Consider the following 21,047-nt stretch of genomic DNA (forward strand, 5'->3'; position numbering starts at 1 on the left):
TTTAATTTGCATGTCTGTAATGGCTAGTAAATGACCTTCAAAATGGCTAACCTCTTCATGGCTTAATTTGTTTTTCTCTTGAACACATCACTAATAGCGTGTGTTCTTATTTGGTTTCATTTTCCAAATTGTTAGGATGTCGCAAGTGATGAGGCAGTGTTTTCAGATTGGTTCCCCCATTTTATTGACTTACCACTTTAATGCTCACGTGACCAAAGCTCCTGGTTCCTAATGGATGAACTATTTCCATCACAAGGAATGAAACTATAGCCCATGGTAGAAGCCCAAGAGATAAAATTTTTATTCCTCATGGGAAATTTTTCTGTTAAAAGGAAATAATTAAACTCTGTGTGCCCTGCCTCAGAAACTCTGACAGAGAGGCAGCATGCGCTTCCTGTGCTGCTCTCCACGGAAGTGCTGCCGGAGTGCTGGGGGGGGGGTGGTTGATGCCAGATGAAATTCTTTAAGTCTGTGAACAAGTGTAAATGGATTTTAATACTGAGAACGAGAGCATGCTTAACCTAGACTTATAGCTTCGTATGTGATCTATGGTATAATACCATTTAGCCATCAAATTTAGAGAAGTGTATATGTGAGTGTGTTTTGTTGGGGTTTATAGCCTCATCCCCCCCCCCCCCCGCTCCTTTTATTTAAAGCAGTGATTCTGAGACACACTCTCAGAATTTGGGAACAATTATTGTGGAAACATCTGAGAAGATAGGCCCTATAGAAGACGGTGGAGACCAGAAAGAAACTGAAGAAACAGAAGACAGCAGTGCCCAGCAAAGGGCAGTGCAGACAGACCCACGGGAGGAGGGCAAGGCCTTAAAGGTAACTAGAGCTTACCCTAGTTACGCTGTGTCCTTAATTTTGTCCTCTCTCTATAACTTAAATCGATACATCATGCCATTTTTTGTAATTTGAATGCCTAAAAATTGTCTTCTTGAAAATAGATAGTAAAAATACTCACTTTTGAATCATTTTTAAAACCAGTTTGCTATATTTGTAAGATAAAATGAAAATGAACACTGTGCTTATAAATTGTAAGGTATTCTTATCTCAGACAAAGGAAATAATGAAAAACTAATAAAAAAACTTGAATTGTTTTTAAGAATATGAAATATAATAAGAAATTTATGCTTTTTTTGGCTTTCATTATAATAAAGTTGTTTATTCTTACTATGCTTCTGCTACAATAGGTACTTTCTACAGAAATTACTATATGGGGCTGAGGCAGGAGGATCAAGAGTATTAGGCCAGCTTAACCTAGTTTACATAGTGAGAGACCCTAGTTTACAAATGTTTTTAAATCTTTTTTGTTGGTGCTATTTTTTTACACATTACTTGGTGGACTGTTTTGTTTAGTTGTAATTATACATATGCAGCCTCATGAGTTTGTAAATAGAAGAAACTCAAGTTCTCATTGACATGGCAAGCAAATGTAAATCCTTTTGATTAAATATACACATGATTTTAACAGAAAATAAACAACCAAATTGTAGCCAATGTGTTTGGAAAATATTAGACTCCCTCACCAACCCCTGGAATAACCATTATCTTGATTTTAATTCAGTCACTTCCTTTTTTAGGGTTATGATTAAGTTCCTTCTCTGGGGCTTTATGAAGTAGGTCATGGAAAGCCTCTGGTGCCTGGCTTCTCTTCTTCACTACCACTCAGAATTCATTCATTTTTAGTCCTGTATATAGTATTTCATTGTATGAATGTGCCACACATTGTCAGATATACTGTTGGAATTTGAGAGGCTTCCCTTCAGATTTTCTGCAAATAATGTTACAATGAATATTCTTGTATATTCCATTTATTGCATAAATGTGGACATTTCTGTAGTAAAACTAAAACATGAATTACTGCTCCTTAAATGATAAGTTTCTGAGATTATGGTTGGCATTTTTTACTTGCTTAAGTATGAGACCACTTCTCTGCACACCCCAGGTGTTAATGTAAATCTCCAATGTACACTTAGTATGTTAGACACTCTCATTTCAGCCACTTGTGTGTTTCGAGGTTCATCGCTGAGGGATTTCTGTGATTTCCAAGATATTGAGAGATATTGAGCCTTTTCTATGTGGTTACCGACCATTTGTAATTCTTTGCTAAACTGCTTTTTTATGTCTATTTTATAAGCAAATTATCTATATTTTTCTTATATATAGAATATGCCAGGTATGGAATTTTATTATCTATATAAAATATTACATATAATATATATTTCAGTATATTTGAAAAATATTAGACTCCGTCAACATTTATATATGTATCTTCCTATGCCATTTGCCCTACTAGATGGTGCTTTTTAAATAACATATTAATTCTAATATGGTTCAATTTATCAATTTTCCCCTTATGTAGATAGGAAGATAGAGATAAAAACTACTCTGAAAATTGAAAGAAAAGTAAAAAATTAGATGGGAACCTTGGGTCTTGAGATTCAATGTAGTGTTGAATTCTCAGAGTTCCCTGTGTGCTGGCTTAGACACTGAGACACCTGCAACCTGTTAACTGTAATAAATAGAGATGATAAAAGTCCCTAATTACACTGTGCTCTTTCCAGTCAGAGGATGATGAGGTTAGCCTAGCAAGACAGAAAACTTTACATAACTACCTTTTATCAGCCAAACACCATGGAAAATACAACTCGACTTCTACCTCCAACATTAAAGACCCATTGGATACCTAGGCTCTGCTGTCATTTGTAAGGAGGTAGCTCTTATCTCTCCTCCTCCTATCTGGGTAAAGTGTTAGAGGACCCAGGGGAGCCTTGGCCCCATCTTCATTGCATGGAGACTACAGAGAAGTCCTGAACATCTGTCACCATCTGAGAGATCCCCTTTCTTTCCTAGCACGTGATGTCATGAGCCAAGCACAGAGAAGACAACTTTCATTGCCTCATACCTAACAAGCCCCCAAGCCTCCTTGTGTTGTCGCAGTAGGCTAGGTGGGAGCAATAACAAGACTGTCCGTCTTCCAGCTTCAGTAGTGAAGGCAGAGGCCCATTGCAGAGCCTCAACTGCTCCCTGTGAAGCAGTCATGATGTGCCCCTCTTCAACTATGGTGTCTCTAGAGACTGGACTCCCATTCTCCACTTGTATAACTGATGTTGTGCCTCTTGTCTGTCTCAACATGTAATTGGAGAAGGCTATGCCAACAAAATGCAAATAATATCAAGAGTCTTCACACAATACCCCAACTATTCAGAGTGGAAATCACTCATCATATTAAGAACAAATGATACTGCAGCTTATATAAGAGAAATCAATCAACAAAAGACAAAAGCCTGACAGTAGATAGGATGTATATACTATATATGATATTCCTTTTAAACAAACTGTCACTGTAAAATGTTTCAATGAGTAATTATGGACAGGTTACAACAAGAGAAAAAAACAGAGCCTGTTAATAAAGAGTCTCAGGAAAGAAGTAAAGGTATTGAAAAATCCAAATAAAAATTATGAAACTGAAAAGTCTGGTTTTTATTTGCCCCACAGAGGGTAGCATAAACCCTCATTACCCCAAATTGGTTCTGTTATAAAATGGGATGATACTATACACCTCAGAGGGTCGGAAGCTTTATTATCCACATAGTGAAATGCTGAGTCTAGAAGTAAATCTGCTTCATTTTTAGCAGCTGATCTTTGATGAAGGTGAAATGACTATTTCAATTAAGGAAGGGCAGTCTTTTTGACAAATAGCAGAATCAGCTGGCTATTCCTAAGCAAAAAGAGGAATATATGCCTAAACCTCAAATCTTATGTGTAAGTTAACTTGATGCATAATGTATAAAAGTGTGACATTTAAGTTATAAAACTCATTGAATGAAATGTAAGATTAAAATCTTCAGAATTAGGGTTTGATGAATAAAGAATTTTCAGACCTGATACCAATCTAAAATTCATAAGTCAGATTACATTAAAGCTTAGAAGGTGGGACAGCATGGCCGGTGCCCAGTATCTGATAAAGGTTTCACGTGTTGAGTCATATAAAGAACTCTCAAACTCCAGCCATAAAAGATACAGCAATCCAATTGTGAGTGGGCAAGGCATGAACAGGCAGTTCACCCAAAAAGATACCTGGGTGGCAAATAAGTACACAAAAAGTTGTTCGGCATCACTAGCCTTTCAGGAAATTCAGGTTAGCATCACAAAGGACAGCTCAGTGAACAAGACAATCCCAAGAGCTGACAAAGATGCAGAGGAAGTGGAGCTCAGCCTGTGCTGCTTTGATTTGGAATGCAACAACGTAGCATTCCAGAAAATTCCCTGATAGTTTCTCGAAAACTATAACTACCACTTATACCAAACTGTAACTGCAACCCAGTTGTCACACTCTTAGATACTAATCCCAGGAATGAACAGTGTTTACTAGATGTAGTGGGATAGGAAGTCTTTCACTGGTTCCTGGAAGAGACACAGAAAAAAGCAGGGGACCGATGCCACACATGACACCCCCATTCAGCTCCCTGAAGCCAGGCTGGCTTGGAGCTCCCCACATGAGCCCTGCTGGTCTGCAGCTTGAGGTGACCATCTTGTCTTGGTCTCCCAAATATGACCCACCTCTCCTATCGTGAAAGCAAGAAAAAGGTTGTTATTGCTCTTTGAGTTTCATTTGCCCTCAGTGTCTCATGTCTACATTCAAACAGAACAGGAGAAGCCTCTAAGCCAAGCACCCAGGCTACAGAGACTGCATCGTTAACTAGCCGTGTCTTATTGCCCTTGCTTTATTTATTTATTCCTACTTTTTACAACTGTCCATAGGTGAAATTCTACTTCTTTACAAGTTGATTTCGTGTCTATATCTTCTACCTGATAGTTCAGCATTAAATTTATTGTACATATTAAAATATAAATTCAGATTGATTTCTGAGGATATAATCGAGGAATCAATTACAGAATTTTGTTGTCCACACATTTTGTCTACTTAAATATACTTTAAGTGACATGTGAATTTGTTTGACAATGTCATTGAGTAGAAACCATTTTTTTCTTGAACTTTCAAATTTAGGATATTTCTCATTGTAAGAATACCAAGAAAATGGCTTTTCAAAAGAAAAGTGGAAGCATGCAGAAGAGTTTACATACAGTGGTTCCTGCCAGAGGTAAGAGTGTAATAAGAAACTAACAGTGTCTTTATAAATGTAATCTGATTTTTTTAATTATTAGCAATATTATTTTTGTTTAGTTAACAGAGAAAAGTACAAAAATATACCTGCCCAAAAATCCAGTAGCAACACTGTTTTATTACGAGAACGGATTATAGCCTTACAGCAGCAAAACAGTTTGCTTCATAATGCCAAGAAAACAGCAGAGTCATCTGCTAAGGAATATAAAGAAGCAAACGAGAAACTCCTCCATCAACAGCAGATATCTGATCAACGATTTCAGACCAGCAGACAGACAATAAAGGTAAAGAGAACACTAAGACTGCATTATAATTGATATGTTGAACTGTGGGAAGCCAGCTCCCACCTTTTAAGGGTCCCTATGAGGAGGAGAGGGATAAGAAACTTTTAGGCCAAGTGGTGGTGGCCCACGCCTTTAATCCCAGTACTTGGGAGGCAGAGCCAGGTGGATCTCTGAGTTCGAGGCCAGCCTGGTCTACAGAGTGAGATCCAGGACAGGCACCAAAAACTACATGGAGAAACTCTGTCTCAAAAAAACCAAAAAAAAAAAAAAAAAAAAAAAAAAGAAAGAAATTTTTAGATAGAAAGATAACAGAGAGGAGACAGACAGAAACACAGGATAGCTTCGGGAGGACCTGGATCAAAATCCTGGTCCCTTCTGTCTCTTCAAAAGGGCTTTTTATAACAATGCCAAGGGGCGGGGGGCAAAAGACCTCCCCTTGCTAGATCACAGCATACTGCACAGCCAAGTGCAGACCATTCCAAATACCTGGTAGCCACATCCATAGTCCAGTCATCCCTTTATGCCACCCTGCTGGATAAAGCAAGCAGATTCTCAGATCCTGAGTATGTTCTTATTAGGACACCTCTATGGGTCTCTACATTGAACATACGAGTATTTTATTTTACATGTGATTTCAGTTTCCATTTGTGTTAGACATATGTACAAATTTAAAAACATTTGAGGTGTTAATATAGATCCTGTCTCCTTAAATTGTGTCTCATGATCCCACATGGAGTCCCAGAACTGCATGTGGAGACCATGATCAATTTTGTGACAGCAAAAGGTGTCTGAATTGAAGTCACCAAACCTTAAAAAAACCAAAGGAGTAATGGATCTGAGGTACACCAGCAGATACTGCCTGAAATAAGTCGGCTCAGACTCCAGGCTGTTGTGTGTTATGACTTAAATGCTCTTATTGTACATATGAAGATTTTGTACTTACAGAAACGTGATGTTTTAATTAAAAAGTCAAAGACTTTTAAAACTATTTGCTTACCATTGTTCTTCAATTTGTTCATTTCAAATTAGGATATTATTGAATTGTATTGTGTTAGAATGTTGATTTTTAAAATTGCTGTTAGGATTAATGATTAGAGTTTAAAAAACAAAAAATTTTAAATTCTGAACAGAATTTCCAAAATGGTCATAAACAGACATACTTCTGCCATTTTGCATTAGACATTTACATAAAGCTCCAAATTGAGTAATGACAGTTATATAATCAAAATATGAATCAACTCTGAAAAACATTGAAAGTATGCTACTTCTTAATCTACTCTTTACTTTTTCTGTGGTTTGCCTATCACCTGAGAAGTTTATCTTCGGTATTAGGTATGCAGGTATAAAATAAGCATACAAATCCAACACTTAAGGCTTATTATCAACCATACAGGATTTAATTTTAAAATATTATTACCATTTATTAAATAAGAAAATAAGTCTGTATACTAATAATATATGTCTGTGTTTGCAAAAAGAAATGTCTTGAATGTATTTTCAATAAAGTAACCTATGGATACTTTTTCACTTACAAAATGATATAAACAAAATTAAAGGCAAATCGTTAATTACTGCATTATAAAACAACTGCATTGTATGTAGGTTGCTGTATTTAAGCATACGTCATACATACCTCCATGTATGACGTATGCTTTGGTATGCTCTTAGTAGATAACATGCCAAGTTAAAGCTACCTTCCTTTCTTAACTTTCTGTGGACTTTTATCTACAAAGATTTGGGCTTTCTTTGTTTTTGTTTGCTGTTGTTTTAGAGACAGAGTGTCACTGTGTCTGCCTGGAACTCACAGAGATCCTCCTGTCTCTGCCTCCAAAGTGCTGATATTGAAGATGTGTGCCACCACACTCTTAAGAATTTTAAGTTTAGATTAATAATTCTTTGTCATCTCCTAATGCCCCGCCTGCAGGGCTACAATGGGTACTCGACCACACTAAGGAGGGAATGTAGGAACAGGAGATACAAAGGAAATACACCAAGTCTAGATTCTGATCAAGGTGCAACTTTATTTTTCTCCAGGAGGGTTTATATAGTTTCTGCAGGGTGGGGGGAGCAAGAAGCTGTCATCTGCATAAGGTGGGGCAAGCTAACAGGATGGTTGTATAGGATGTTTACAGGGTGAAAGGGTCAAGGGCTCTGACTCAATGTCCTGTTGCTAGGCAACCTGACTGTAAGACGATCTAGTTCCCTGTCTTATTGGGAGTCTGTATTTTTCCACAACTAGAGATTCTGTCCTTGTCCCTGACATCCTAAGATGCTCATGGTATTTTCCCTTGTTGCGGTAATGCCCGCGTTACCGATACCTATTGACCATGTCCGAGAGAGGGGCTGCGGATTAAAAAATAAGAGAAAAAGACAGCGGGTCATTCGCCTCAGCAGAGTGCCCAATGCCAAATGCCGTTTATTGAAAGGGGGAGGAAACCTTAAATACAGGCTTACAGCACAAATGGAGGATCCCTGGAGGGTAGAAGTTCGCTACCAAACATTCTTGCATCTAAGCTGTTAACGCCCAATATGCAGGATACACAAACAAGGAACTTCCCTTAAGCATTTAGAAGGGTGGATACTGGCAGGGAATTATTATAGGGAGGACATCTGGTCAAGGTCGGCAAGCAGGCAACGGCTTTACTCAATATGGGAGGAGACCAGGGCCCTACATTCCCTTATGTTGACCTGTTGATTTAATGAATTTTATGGATGCTTTTTGTTCTGTTAACTCTAGTAACAATACTTGTTCCTGTGTTTTGCCTAACTCTTTAATGGCTACCCTATGGTATTTCTGATTTCTATCTTCTCTTTTCTCTTTTTCTTAATGTTGCCAACATCCTGTTAATTTTGTCTTTGTTTTTTAAGAGTTACCTTTTTGTTTCAGTTTTTCTGTTTTGTGTTCCTCAAGTACATTGCATTATTTTGTGCTTCTGTTGGCTTTGGGCTTATTCTAGTCTTCCCGTTGACGGTTTTTGAGACAACTGTGTATCAGGCCTCAAACTCATGGTGATCCTCCTTCCTCAGCCTCCACAGTCCTGGGATAGAGGGTGTGACCACCATGCTGGCTTACTACTTTATCTTCTTTATCTTGGCATTCAGAATCATCTTTTCAGATGAACTGTGTACTACTACAATTGCCCTTTACAAAACTTACTGCTACTAAAACATACAGAATATGTTATGTTTTAGATATGGCATTTTATTAAGTTCTGTTTATTTTAAGAGCTTCTTCTCCAACTCCTCCTCTGTAACTTTTGGATTCTGAGAAGTATATTATTTAGCTTCAATGTGTTGGAGACATTCCTCTGTCTCTCCAATGTCAGTTTTTTTATATTTGATTTCATAATAGGCAGATACTCTATGGTTTTAACTTCATTGAGGTTTGTTTTATGTACCAGAATGCATTGAGTATTTTGTGAACACTTAATTGAAGCAGTGGATGATACTGTTGTTGAATGGAATGTTCAAAATAGGACACCGAGTCTTGCTGTAGGGAGGTTCTAACTCTCCTGTCTCTTGCTCATTTTGCTTGTACTAGTTTGTCAGTGGCTAGGTGTAGTATTAATAAATAATAATAAAATTCTCTCATGTTAAAATATTCAGTTTGGTGGGCTGTAGACTATGACAAATAATGAGCATATTGGAAAGTGACTGTTTTTGTGGACACACTTCCCACCATCCTGGCCAGTGGTCTCAACACACTAACAAGGTACTCCCAGCTGCTTTTGTTAGCATTTGGATAAGCTTCAGTATTAGATGATAAAGGAGAAGCAAGTAATCATACTTTCTTGTGGTATGTAGATAGTTCCTCTCTTATGAGAACTATTTGCTGTTCATATTATAAACACTTTGAAAATGGGATTGTTTTATCCATTTTTATGTTCTTTAGTGTCCTCACTTTATTATGTATTTGACTGTATTTTACTGTGTGTTTTATATTAATATTCATTTAAAAATCACCAATTGTGTTCACTATTCCTGAAACTTCTATCCTAAATGTGTGGTTTTCTTTTTTCTCAATTGGGAGAGCACCTGTTCCTATGCCTGCATCTTTCACATCCTTTACTGTGTTTTGCTCAACCAACCTATCCTTATAATCTTTTGTTTTTTTACATCAAACATCTGTCATAGTAAAGGATCCTCTCTTCCACAAAACCACGCATGACCTCCAGTCTGTGTGGATGGATCCATTTTTTAAAATATTACACTGTGTTCTTAATAGAAAAAAATATTTGCCAATACTTTCACATGTGTTAAGTGTCAAGTGCTGTTATAAGCTCATTACATAAATTAGTCATTATTTCAGACATCTATTCGATGAAGTCGACTCTTCAACTGATCCTTTTGTACAAATGGAGAAGCTAAGATAGATATCATAACTTACCCAACACCATGGGCTTGTAAGTTGCAAACCAGGGCTCCATACTCAGCAGTCTGGTGGCAGACTTTGTGCTCGTAGCTTCTGTGATGTTTAAAAGAAACACCAGATAGCTTTTATTTAATGATTATTGGACCTAATTTGTAGGCATCTTATTTTTTTCTTTTTATTAGCTCATCATAAAGCTTTATAAAGAAAAGAGTATCCATTGTTTTGTATGCAATGCAATTAAGTCTTAAGAAGTTGAAATATATGATGCCCAAGATCAGGATATAAAGTGGTAACTTCAGGATCACAACCTAAATCTATGTGTTAGTTACTTTGCTGTTGCCCTGATCAGAAGCCACTTACAGAAGAAAGAGTTTATTTTGACTTCTAGTTCCAGAGGGTCCATAGTCAGACAGTTGAGCAGGCATCTGTAGCAGTAAGCTGAGCGAGCACATCTTTAGTTGCACACAGGAAGCAGAGAACGTGAATTAGAAGCTCTGGAAAAGTGAGCCCCAAATTAAACATTTTCTTTTGTAAGTTGCATGGTCATTACATTTTGTCACAGCACTGAAAAAATACTAAGACAATATTTCTTAAAAAATAAAAAGAGATGCTTCTAAACCATGACCTGAAAAACAATTTTAACCCCAGGTTATTGCTGTAAGAACTCAATTGTGGTTATCGGGATGATCACAGGATTCACATGCAACCTGTAAGCATGAGTATTACAAATGTACAGTGCTGCTTTTTTTTTAATGAACATTTTTATCTTCACCAAGTTCTTGAAGAATTCTTGATTCCCCTACTCTGAGTTAGATAAATTCTGTAACAACATATTTTATTCTCAGACTTTTGGGGACAACAGCAATCTTAAATAAAGCAGTTCAATTTTTAGGATTTGCATTTTTACATTTCTTTTTCCATTATATTAACTAATGAATCTTGAATTAGTTTAATCAAACCTCAAATAAAAGACTTTTGTGAAGTGTGAGAACCTGGAACATGGCCCGGTCAGCAAATGCCTTGGGCTTTTAGATTAATCCAGCATATAGATACCACATCTCAAAACATGTTAGCAAACCTTTGTGTTATAAAAGTGTCAGATTCTATGTATCTGCATTAAAATTTCACATACTTATTTTGATGTCTTTGTTTTTCAGTTTTTTTCTAAATGTGTGTTTTGTTGATAATTGTTTATATACCTTTTATTCAAAAGGTTGGAAACAGTGAACTAATGGCCATTTTTTTTTCTGCCAGGAATTAAAAGATTTTAAATGGCCTCATTGTCCTTGGATAATCATTGTTCAAGCCTCTAGTAATAAAAACATAGAAAACCACTCTCTATGATTTTCATTGCTCATCCCCAAAGTTTCTTTTACTTTACACCAGTAGATTGTGTGGTACACAATTGTTGTAAGCTATTCAGTTTATATATGTCAGACTCTCTAGGGCCATGGCTTTTGCCAGATGAAGCATTTTTTATTTTGAGGCTGATGAAACACAGTGCGATTATTGATCTGTGCATGACATAGCCTGTCTTTCTCCTGGCAGAGTGTAGCAACATTTATCCAGGAATTTGTGAAATGTCACTCGGATCATGTTCGCAAGGTAAACTGTGCAAAATCCAGGATCTGAGCTCAGAATCCATGTGGAATTGGACGTGACTGTCTTGTTCCTATGTCCGATCTTCTAGATGAACTGAGTGATATTTGTTAACAGAATATCTGGGTCTGATTGTTAAGGACCATTATTATTACTTGGAACACTGTGTGCTAGAAAAATCATGCTTCTTATATTCTGTTTCCAATTCTGATTGTACAGCAGAAAATATTCAGAAGAAAATACAGACTGAATAGCATCAATTAAAAACGTCCTTTTTGTTTATGATGAAACAATATGAGACATTGCAGTTATTTATTTACAGCAATGTTTCTTCTCTGTAGCAATATCATTTCAAACATGTTTGTCTCATTAAAATACCAATCTTTCTGGAAGTGACAAGTTAGAACATTTGTCTGACTACTAGACTGTGATATTTAAGTGTACTTGCTATTTTAGAATTTGTTTTCTCTTTATTTTGTTGCACAGGGGCTATGTAAGGTCCTTTGCATGCCAGCATATAGTGTACTTTGAGTATAGCTGCTCCATACCACACAAGCCTTCCCCACCCATGCCTCCTCTGTCAGTCCTCTTTGTTTCATAGGCATTTCACCCTCCTTATAATGACGAGAATATTGTCTTATACACATATGAATACCTTTATATATGCTACAGTTCATATTACTTCAATGTACCTAACACATCTAAAGTATTGCTATAATGAGATATTCAATAAGGAATGCAATATGACCCTTATTCCTCATTTAAGATACTAATATAAGAATTGAATGTGTATCACAATTCAAGGACATTATGATATGTATATATACATAATATTGATATAGTTGTGCATATGTCAATATACAAAGACACATGTGTACATGTATATGTAAAGTATAGTGGAGGGGAACAATCATTTTGCTATCATTCTTTAGTAAGGTTTTTAAGGGAGGTGGCATTTGAGCTGAATAATTTTGAAAGTTGTATGCATGGAGAAAAACCATTAAAACATAGGAAAGCTTAAACATGTCAAATGAGAAAGCAGTTTCTCCAGAGTACTGAGTAATCTATTGAGCTGTTGTTGAAATCACGTGGAACAATGTGGACATGAAGCTTGCTGTGTAGACCAGGCTGGTCTGGAACTCACAGTGATCTCCTGCCTCTGCCTCCAAAGTGCCGGCATTACTTGTCCTCTATTAGGATTTGCTTCTCTCTCTCTCTCTCTCTCTCTCTCTCTCTCTCTCTCTCTCTCTCTCTCTCTCTCTCTCTCTCTCTTTGGTGTGTGTGTACATGTATGCCAGTTTTTATGTGCATGTATGTGCCATGTGTATGCATGTATGTGGAAGCCACAAGTCATCCTCAAGTATTGTTTCTTGGGGCACTGCCCACCTTGGTTTTTAAGATAGTGTCTCTCACTGGCCTTGAACTTGCTAATTAGGCTAAGGTTTGCCACTGGCTGGTGAGAGCCCCAGGAACCCATGTATCTTCCCCACCCCCCAACCATTACATTTTACTTTTTTGCACGGGTTCTGGAGATCAAATTCAGGTTCTCCTGCTTGCAAGACAATCACTTAACTGAGCTATATCTCCAGCCCTGCTTGGTGCTGTCTAAAGCTCTTAGGTGTTTATAATGTACAAGTGAATACTAAGAAAATAGAGATAGAATGCAAGCAACAAAGTAGTGTTTTATAAAAATTTTAAGAAAAATAAATGATCTATAGAATATTAGTAAAAGTAGAGTTTTGTTTTCGAAGAGGTTTTGTAGAGGTATAACTCAATTTGATGGCAAACTGCATCTAGGAAGTTAAGAAAAGTGAGGTCTTCAAAGATGCTTTCCAGGTTTCTAATTAAAGTGACCAAAGAATTGATCATCTAAGGAATTATATTTGTGACAGTAAAATGTTGAAATATTGTGGGGTAAATGCCAAAATTTTGAATAAAATATGACAAAAACAGTGGGAAAAGAAGAGAGAGAGAGAGAGAGAGAGAGAGAGAGAGAGAGAGAGAGAGAGAGAGAGAGAGAGAGCGAGCGCGAGCATGTAGGCTGGAGACAAGATAGCTCAGAGAGTAAAATGCTTATTGTGAAGGCATGAGGACCTGAGTATTTAGGGAAAAGTAGAGAATTTTGTAAGTGGTTGAAATTGATACTAATTTAAAATATAAGGTAACTGTAAGATTTTTTGTGAGACCCTGTGTAGCCACAAAGAAAATGATAGAAAAGGCATATCACTACAGCAAACTCAATGAAAGAGCAGTAAAGTAACAAAGGGGAAGAGGGACCAGACTCCTCATAACCAGATATGTGGGACCATAGAGAAAATATTTGTCCATATGTCACCACAGATTTCCAGAGTACATGTCTGGTGTGCATTCTTGAAAATAGCTGGTCAGGAGATAATCAGAGGAAACATTTGATTAATGAAACCAAAAAAAGGGGGAGAAACAAACAAACAAAAATTGCTTAAGGAGCCCAATGAGTCTAAATTCATGTGTGGTGTGATCTGGAGTCGTAGTGTATGTGTGGTGTGATCCAAGTGAGCTGTAGTGTGTCTGTGGTGTGGTCTGAGCAAACTGTAGTGTGTTTGTGTGGCGTGGTCTGAGTGAGCCATAGTTTGCTTGTCCTTATTCATTGAATGACTCAACACTTGAATAAATAAGATAAATTGAAAATTCAAAATAGAAAACCAAATTAAAAGATAAATAAAGAAATTTTTGTGTTAAAAATAGCTTTTTCACGAAACTTCTTGAGGTAATACTTTGAAAAATATATCCTCTAATAAAACTTCTTGAATTCTGCCTTGTTTTCCCTTCCCTAGAACAAATTTATACTCTATGCATTTTGGTAATTTTCACAAATGTTACTTCTTAATAAAATCATTTAAGTGGCATTAGTATCTTTATTTTACCATGTTCCCTAATTGTAAAAAAGCTTCCATTATTTTTAATACATCCAATTTTTACCCTCTTGACGTCTCCAGGAACTCATGCAGAGTATAGAAAAGTAGCCATGGAGTTGTTTCTCTTGAGAATTCTAATAGAGCAAATGGACAAGTAATCAACGTCATGTGAATATTAGTATTACTACTGCTAAATTTGTAATGAATTGAAGGATTTTTGAAATTTACCAATTTTTATCAAACAACTTGCCTGTAAGGCCTAGACATATTAACAGTTGACTGCTGACTATCATTAAAGTCTTCTATTAGAAGTATTAAGATTCTGTTTGTTAGAAAATAGTAAGAAGTGTATCATTTTTCACTAACTTAAGTATGTAAAGTTGGAACTCAAAATGGTAACCTTTAATCTTTAGGTTTATAACCCTCTCAAATTATTGTCATTTAATTTAAATTACTGTGAACTCATTCAATATAATTTAAATAAATCTAATGTTTTATATATGTTCTGTATGGTCCAGGGTCTGATGCATGTGCTTTAGGTTATAATGAGTTTATTAAGTATATAGCAAGCAAAAGTAAAAGAATAAATAGTTATTAGCAGTAGAAGCAACAGATAGATAGCAAAACATCATCAAATCTGGCAATTCAAACACCTAGTAGAAATCAGATGCCTTGGAGGCAGACAGCTGGAGTTCTTTGTTGTGTTGAGAGTCCCTGGTAGAGTAGAATGTCTCCTAGAGTGAGGCTTCCAAGTAAAAGAACAAGTAACAGCAGAAATACCCAGAAATACCAGTAACATCAAATCAGGCATTCATAGTCATCTGCAGAATGACTGGGGCCCTCCTGAAACAGCCATGCTGGGGTTCCCTGTGGAACATTCTGAGTAGAATGGCACTCTGCACAGGTGAGATTCAGCTCCTCCGTTCTGCTGTATAAGTCTTTATGTCATGAGATAAACAGTAGCAACCTCTGTTGGGGATTTTAGTTTGCCTTCTAGCTGTTCTTATGGGCACAATGTTTTTATACCCTTAGCTACTTACTGCCCCCTCCTTCAGAGCCAAGGGACCAGTGTGTTCAGGACAGGGAATTTTGTAGGACAGTTGACTTAAACAGGTTGGGTCTGAAGTGGAAAAATCAACCCTGCTTCCTGAGTCAGTTTCTCAATGAGGTTAAGCAGTAGATGACAGTTTACCATATAATGTACATTGAACTGTACGTACTTTACAGAGATTTATTGAAAAGTATTGTAGAATATGAATTTCTGAAATATGGCTGTTGACAGTAGGCCTGCTCAGATGGCTCAGTGAGTAAAAGCAGTGTTGTGCACACACGACAGCCTGAGCAGAGGACAGACCAACTTCTGCAAACTGTCTTCTGACCCACATGCACACACACACACACACACACACACACACACACACACACACACACACACAATATTTTTAAATTATTTTAAGGACCCAGGAATACAGCTTAGTGATAGAGTATTTACCTAGTCTGTCTAAGAGCCTGTAATCAATCCTTGGTAGCAAAAACAAACAAACAACAACAATAACAAAAACCTCTTTAAGCACCATTGCCATATTTCTTTTAAGGTTTAAGTAGAAATTAAATATTCAGAGCAATTTGTGATTGTCTAGACTCATTGACCTTCAGTCACAACAATGTGTGGACATTAATTTCCTTGGGCAAGTCAACAAAGGCCTTTTGAGCAATTAAATAAATATAATAGGAATCAGTACTGTTGTAATACAATCCCACTGGGACAGAAAACCAATAATGCTTAATTTTTTGCTTTTTTGTTTTTAAAGAAAAACAGAATTTAATTAGAGGAAAATGAGGAAATCATTGATAGATTTGTGTAGCCATTCTAGAGTTTGACCTCCTCTGTGTCCAATAGCTCAGTCAATATAACTTCACCTGAAAATGTATGGTTCTCCTGCACTGAAACAGAGTGTTAACATCACCCAGGAACAACTTTCATTTTTGTTAAATGATCATACACAATGATAGTGTGTGTGTGTGTGCGTGTGCATGTGCAAGCGCGCGTGCGCGTGGGTGGGTGTGGGGTGAGGACTGGTATTTTTGTTCTGGCCCCCAAATAATTTCAGTAACTAAAAAATGTTAACAAAAGAGTAAAAGACAAATAGAATTAAAAATGGAGGGGTATACGGTACCCGTGAGTACTTGGTTTAATTAGCTAAGTTTCTGCGATAGAAGTGACATGAGAATGATATGCTCAAGAAGACATTACCTCTCTTTGGAATCAGGTGGGATTACCTTCCTCCTTTGTTCCTGCTGGAGAAAGGCATCAGGTGGAGGGGGCTGGCCTCACACTTGATAGTAAGGGCTGACACTGAGTCTTACCACATGAGTATTGAGAAACCACTCCGCTAGTGATGGTACACTTTTGATTCCAAGTACCTGATGTGATAGAGTATCTCTATTTTCAGTTAGATGGAATATGGCACTTGAAATAACAGCAAAACAACAAACAAGCTCTTCTTAATTGTTGCCAGTTCCATATGCTAACTTCCACATTTTACATATGTCACACTTTTAGATCTATGATTCTTCACATATGTGTGGAACCAGAAGTTGAACTGATGCAGTTTTACTTGGATATTAGTTTAGTTATTCTGATTATCTGGCGATGCACAACATTACCAGAAACTTACTATAACTTTCTATAATATCGTAATCATCGAATCAATCAAGGATAAATATTAAATGTTTCAAGGGGCTGTTTCAAATTTTAAAATGTTAGTAAACATCTTTGGAAAATTTGAGATTTTAACAAGTGTTTTTTTTTTCTGAGAAATTATATTCAAACATATTTACCAAAAAAAAACCCTGTTTTGGTTGGCCATTATCTAGTACCTGTATCACCAAGTATAAGGACATTGAATTAATTTTACCCTTTGTAAATGTTACTGAGAGTAGCCTACCTGTTATCCATATGCAGATACCCATATTTCTATGATAAAATCTAATTTGAACACATCAAGACAGATTGGCACTTCCCGAACCATAAAAAAAGCACTTTGTTAATTGCACTCCATATTTAATATGACCTCATAACAAAGTAGTACCTTAGTGTCATGCTTTGTCTTTAATGTGCACAGTGGAGCCAACTTCAACTGTGCTAGACAACGGCACTCATGAAAAGAATTTTCTTTCCTTGATAGGCAATTAGCAGTAATTAGGAAAATTTGCCTCAAAATGATGTCAACATGAGATTGTTTAAGAAAGCTGAATGTCAGTGACTTAAAAAGAAAGTTCTCTGACACAGGTATGGCATGTGAAACATGAAATGTTAATTTAACTTTTCTGCTTATTATTCATGCACAATATTATTTTGTCATTCAGACACTACACTGACAGAGTATAAGGGTGTTAAAATAGTGCTGCTGGAATAAAAAGAGGATTAATTTACCATTGGCCAATTAGCCAAGGGTACTTAATGGTCTCTAAAGGCTACTGAAGTCTAACTGCTAGCAAAAGCATCAGGGCAAAGTCCTCTACATTACCTTCATTTGCTTGACGTTTTCTGAAACCTACTTTAGGCTTTTAATAACTGCATCTATCAGAAAAGAGTTTTTGTGAGTGATGCTGTAACTGAGTAGAATTTCATTTGATATTTCACTACATAGATAATTACATTTCCTGCCTAAGATACTTCTGTTGGTGGTATTCTGTTTTGTTTTGTTTTTTTAATCTTGAATGGGCTCAAGTATCAAAACAAAGAAAAAGTCATATTTTACACTTAGAACTCTCATTACTAAATTTCAAAGTTATGAATCTAAACTATATTATCTTCATATATACTTGTATAGAAAATATGTATGTTGGTGACCAAAAATTTTAATGTAATTTTCTTGATAAAGCATATGATCAGTTAATTGACTATGCTTGACAGGGAAACATACATAATTGTGTATCTTTCAGTTTTGTTCCAGATGAATCAGCAATATTCTGATTAAGAAATATTAATTCTATCCACCATAAGAATGTTAAGTTTTTAAATGCATTTATAGGAGGCTCTTCCCTGTAAAAGTCACAAGATATTATGAAATTTGAATTTTCTTTCTATTATCCTACTTGAAGACAATTCTGATGACAAAATTGAAGTTATAATTATTTTTGTTTGATAGTTTTAAATTGCTGCCTCTGTAAGTACAAGCAAGAATAACCTGAATGAGAGAATATAAATGAATTTTGATTTTTATTCAGCATCAGTGTCTTTTGTCAGGCCTAAAAGAACTTAATATTGGAAATGTTGGGATCCAGGTGTGGTTGCATATTGCTGTAATTCCAACACAGTGAAGGCTGAGGCAAGAACATCAAAGTTTGACGCCAATCTGGGCTACTCAGTGACACACAGATAAACTCCCCACCCCCGTGTCTCTCTGTGTGTGTTTCTCTGTCTCTCCCTCCTTCTCTCTCTCTCTGTCTCTCTGTCTGTCTCTCTCCCTGCCCCCCCCCCCCCCACCAAGGGAACCCACAGTATAGCTACAGGAGGGAGCTATACTTTCCTGGCTACTCTGGCTGTTGTTCTCTGACCTTTGTCCTGGTGGGGACAAAAAAGAACTCTTCTGCCACCAACCTTTGCCTCAGAGCTTCCCAAAGCACTGTAACCATAATGTCCCACCTCAAATTTTGTTTTGTTGCTTCTTTAAAATTTCTGTGCTGCATAAACAACTACGTAACATCTTAGAAAGAACATATACTTTCTTTACCTCCTGTCTTCCTTGGCCCAGGAGTCAGACACAGCATTTTGGGTTCTCAGATCAGAATACCACAAGTTGTATTCAACACATCAGCCAGGCTGCTTTTCTTTTCATAGCTTGTACTTTGCTTCCAAACTCTTGTCATTTAACCTTTTCTTATTGCAGAACTGAGGAATCTCTTTGCTTGCTGGATAACACACTTGCACCATTTTCAACTTGAGGCCTTCTGTGATGGCTACTTGATTGTCAACTTGACAGACTCCTGAATATCCTAAGTTACAAGTCTCATTTGGATACCTATGTGAGGGACTCTCTAGATTAGGTTACCCTCTGTGTATGTCTGTGAGGGAGAGTATAATTAGGGTGATTGAGATGGGGAGACCATCTTAAGTGTAGATGGCACCATGGGGATTGAGTTTCTAAACTGACTAGGAAGGAGAAAGTTGTGTGAACAAGAACATTCTTCATTCTCTCCTTCTTGCTTATGTACACAGTGTACTCAGCTGCCTCAAGCTCCTGCCAGTATGAATCTACTAGGATGGACTGTCACCTGCAGCTAGGAAACAATAGAGAACATTCTGAAGTCTTTGTCATATATTTTGTCACAGCAACTCTATAGTTAAAATGAAAGGAAATTGGTACCAAGAAGTAAGGCTTATGTTGGGATAAATCTCACCATGTTGTTCTAGGGCCTTTGGAACTGTTTGTAGAAGGAATATGGTAGAATTTGGAACTTTATACTAGAAAAAGCAGAATGTAATATGCCACTGAAAGCAGACAGTGGAAGACCAGCTTGTGAGGTTTCATAGGGGAACAAGAACTCTATCAAGAACTGAACTAGGGGCCATTTGTGTGATGCTCTGAAAAGAATCTGGCTCCATTCTGCCCATGTCCTGAGAACTTCCATGAGGCTGAGTGTAGATGGCTTATTCTTTGGGCTACAAGCTCACAAAAAACAACATGGAGATTTATTATTAATTATGAAAGTGTAGCCCATAGCTTAGGCTTGTCCCACTGGCTCTTAAACTTAAATTAACACATTTGTATTGATCTATGGCTTTTTACCTCTCTTCCGTCTTGCATCTCCTGTGTCTCTCAATATCCTCTGGCGTCTCTTCTGTACCTAGATTCATCTCCCCTTCTTTTCTATATGGCCAGAAGTCCCGCCTAACCTCTTCCTGCCTAGCTGTTGGCCATTCAGCTCTTTGTTAAACCAATCAGAAGATGCATTGGCAAAGACACATCTTCTCAGTGTACAAAAAGATTACTCCACAACATTTCCCCCTTTTTGTCTAAATAAAAAGGAAAAGTTTTAACTATAACAGTAAAACTATGCACAATAAGAACAATTATCAGGTATTGTTCAAATAAAAAGGGAAGGTTTAACTTCAACAAAGTAAAATTATATAAAATAAGAATAATTTTTGTTGTTGCTTATTTTTTTTTCTTCACTCTTTACTTTTGAGCTCATTGGGGGTCCTGCCACCCAGCTCCCAAATAAATACATATGGAGTCTTATTCTTTCTTATGAATGCCTGGCCTTAGCTTGGCTTATTTCTAGCCAGCTTTTCTTAACTTAAATTATTTCATCTACTGTTTGCCTCTGGTCTTTTATATTTCTCTAATTTTGTATACGTTTTTTAACTTCTTTCGCTATGGCTTGCTATGTAGCTGGGTGGCTGGCCCCTGGAGTTTTCTTCTCTTTCTTGCTCCTTCCTCTCTTCTTCCCAGATTTCTCCTCCTATTTATTCTCTGTGCCTGCCATCTCCACCTATTCTTTCTCCTGCCTTGCAATTGGCTGTTCAGCTCTTTATTACACCAATCAGGTGTTTTAAACAGGCACAGTAACACAGCTTCACAGAGCTAAACAAATGATACATAAAAGAATGCAAAACATCTTTGCATCATAAACAAATGTTCCACAGCATAAACAAATATAAAGCATCTTAAAATAATATTCCACAATATTTCTTCCTTTTTTGTCTAAATAAAACTGAAAGGTACAACTATATACAACAAAAACAGTTATCA

At 36.8% G+C, this 21,047-nt stretch overlaps 1 protein-coding gene across 10 annotated transcripts in view; it reads left to right on the forward strand.

Annotated features, from left to right (window-relative positions):
- The window catches only part of Cntln (centlein), a 260,522-nt gene that overhangs the window by 190,420 nt on the left and 49,055 nt on the right, over window positions 1-21,047 (forward strand). For 7 of the 10 annotated variants that reach the window (XM_076564463.1, XM_076564467.1, XM_076564470.1 and 4 more), the window contains 3 exons: window positions 657-831; window positions 5,021-5,114; window positions 5,198-5,421. In XM_076564463.1, the coding sequence (XP_076420578.1) occupies window positions 657-831; window positions 5,021-5,114; window positions 5,198-5,421 (493 nt within the window). The remainder of the gene's footprint in view (window positions 1-656; window positions 832-5,020; window positions 5,115-5,197; window positions 5,422-21,047) is intronic. The other 3 variants (XM_076564465.1, XM_076564466.1, XM_076564469.1) reach the window with 1 other exon arrangement.

Source organism: Peromyscus maniculatus, chromosome 2, assembly GCF_049852395.1.
Source record: "Peromyscus maniculatus bairdii isolate BWxNUB_F1_BW_parent chromosome 2, HU_Pman_BW_mat_3.1, whole genome shotgun sequence".
Taxonomy (NCBI): Eukaryota; Metazoa; Chordata; class Mammalia; order Rodentia; family Cricetidae; genus Peromyscus; species Peromyscus maniculatus.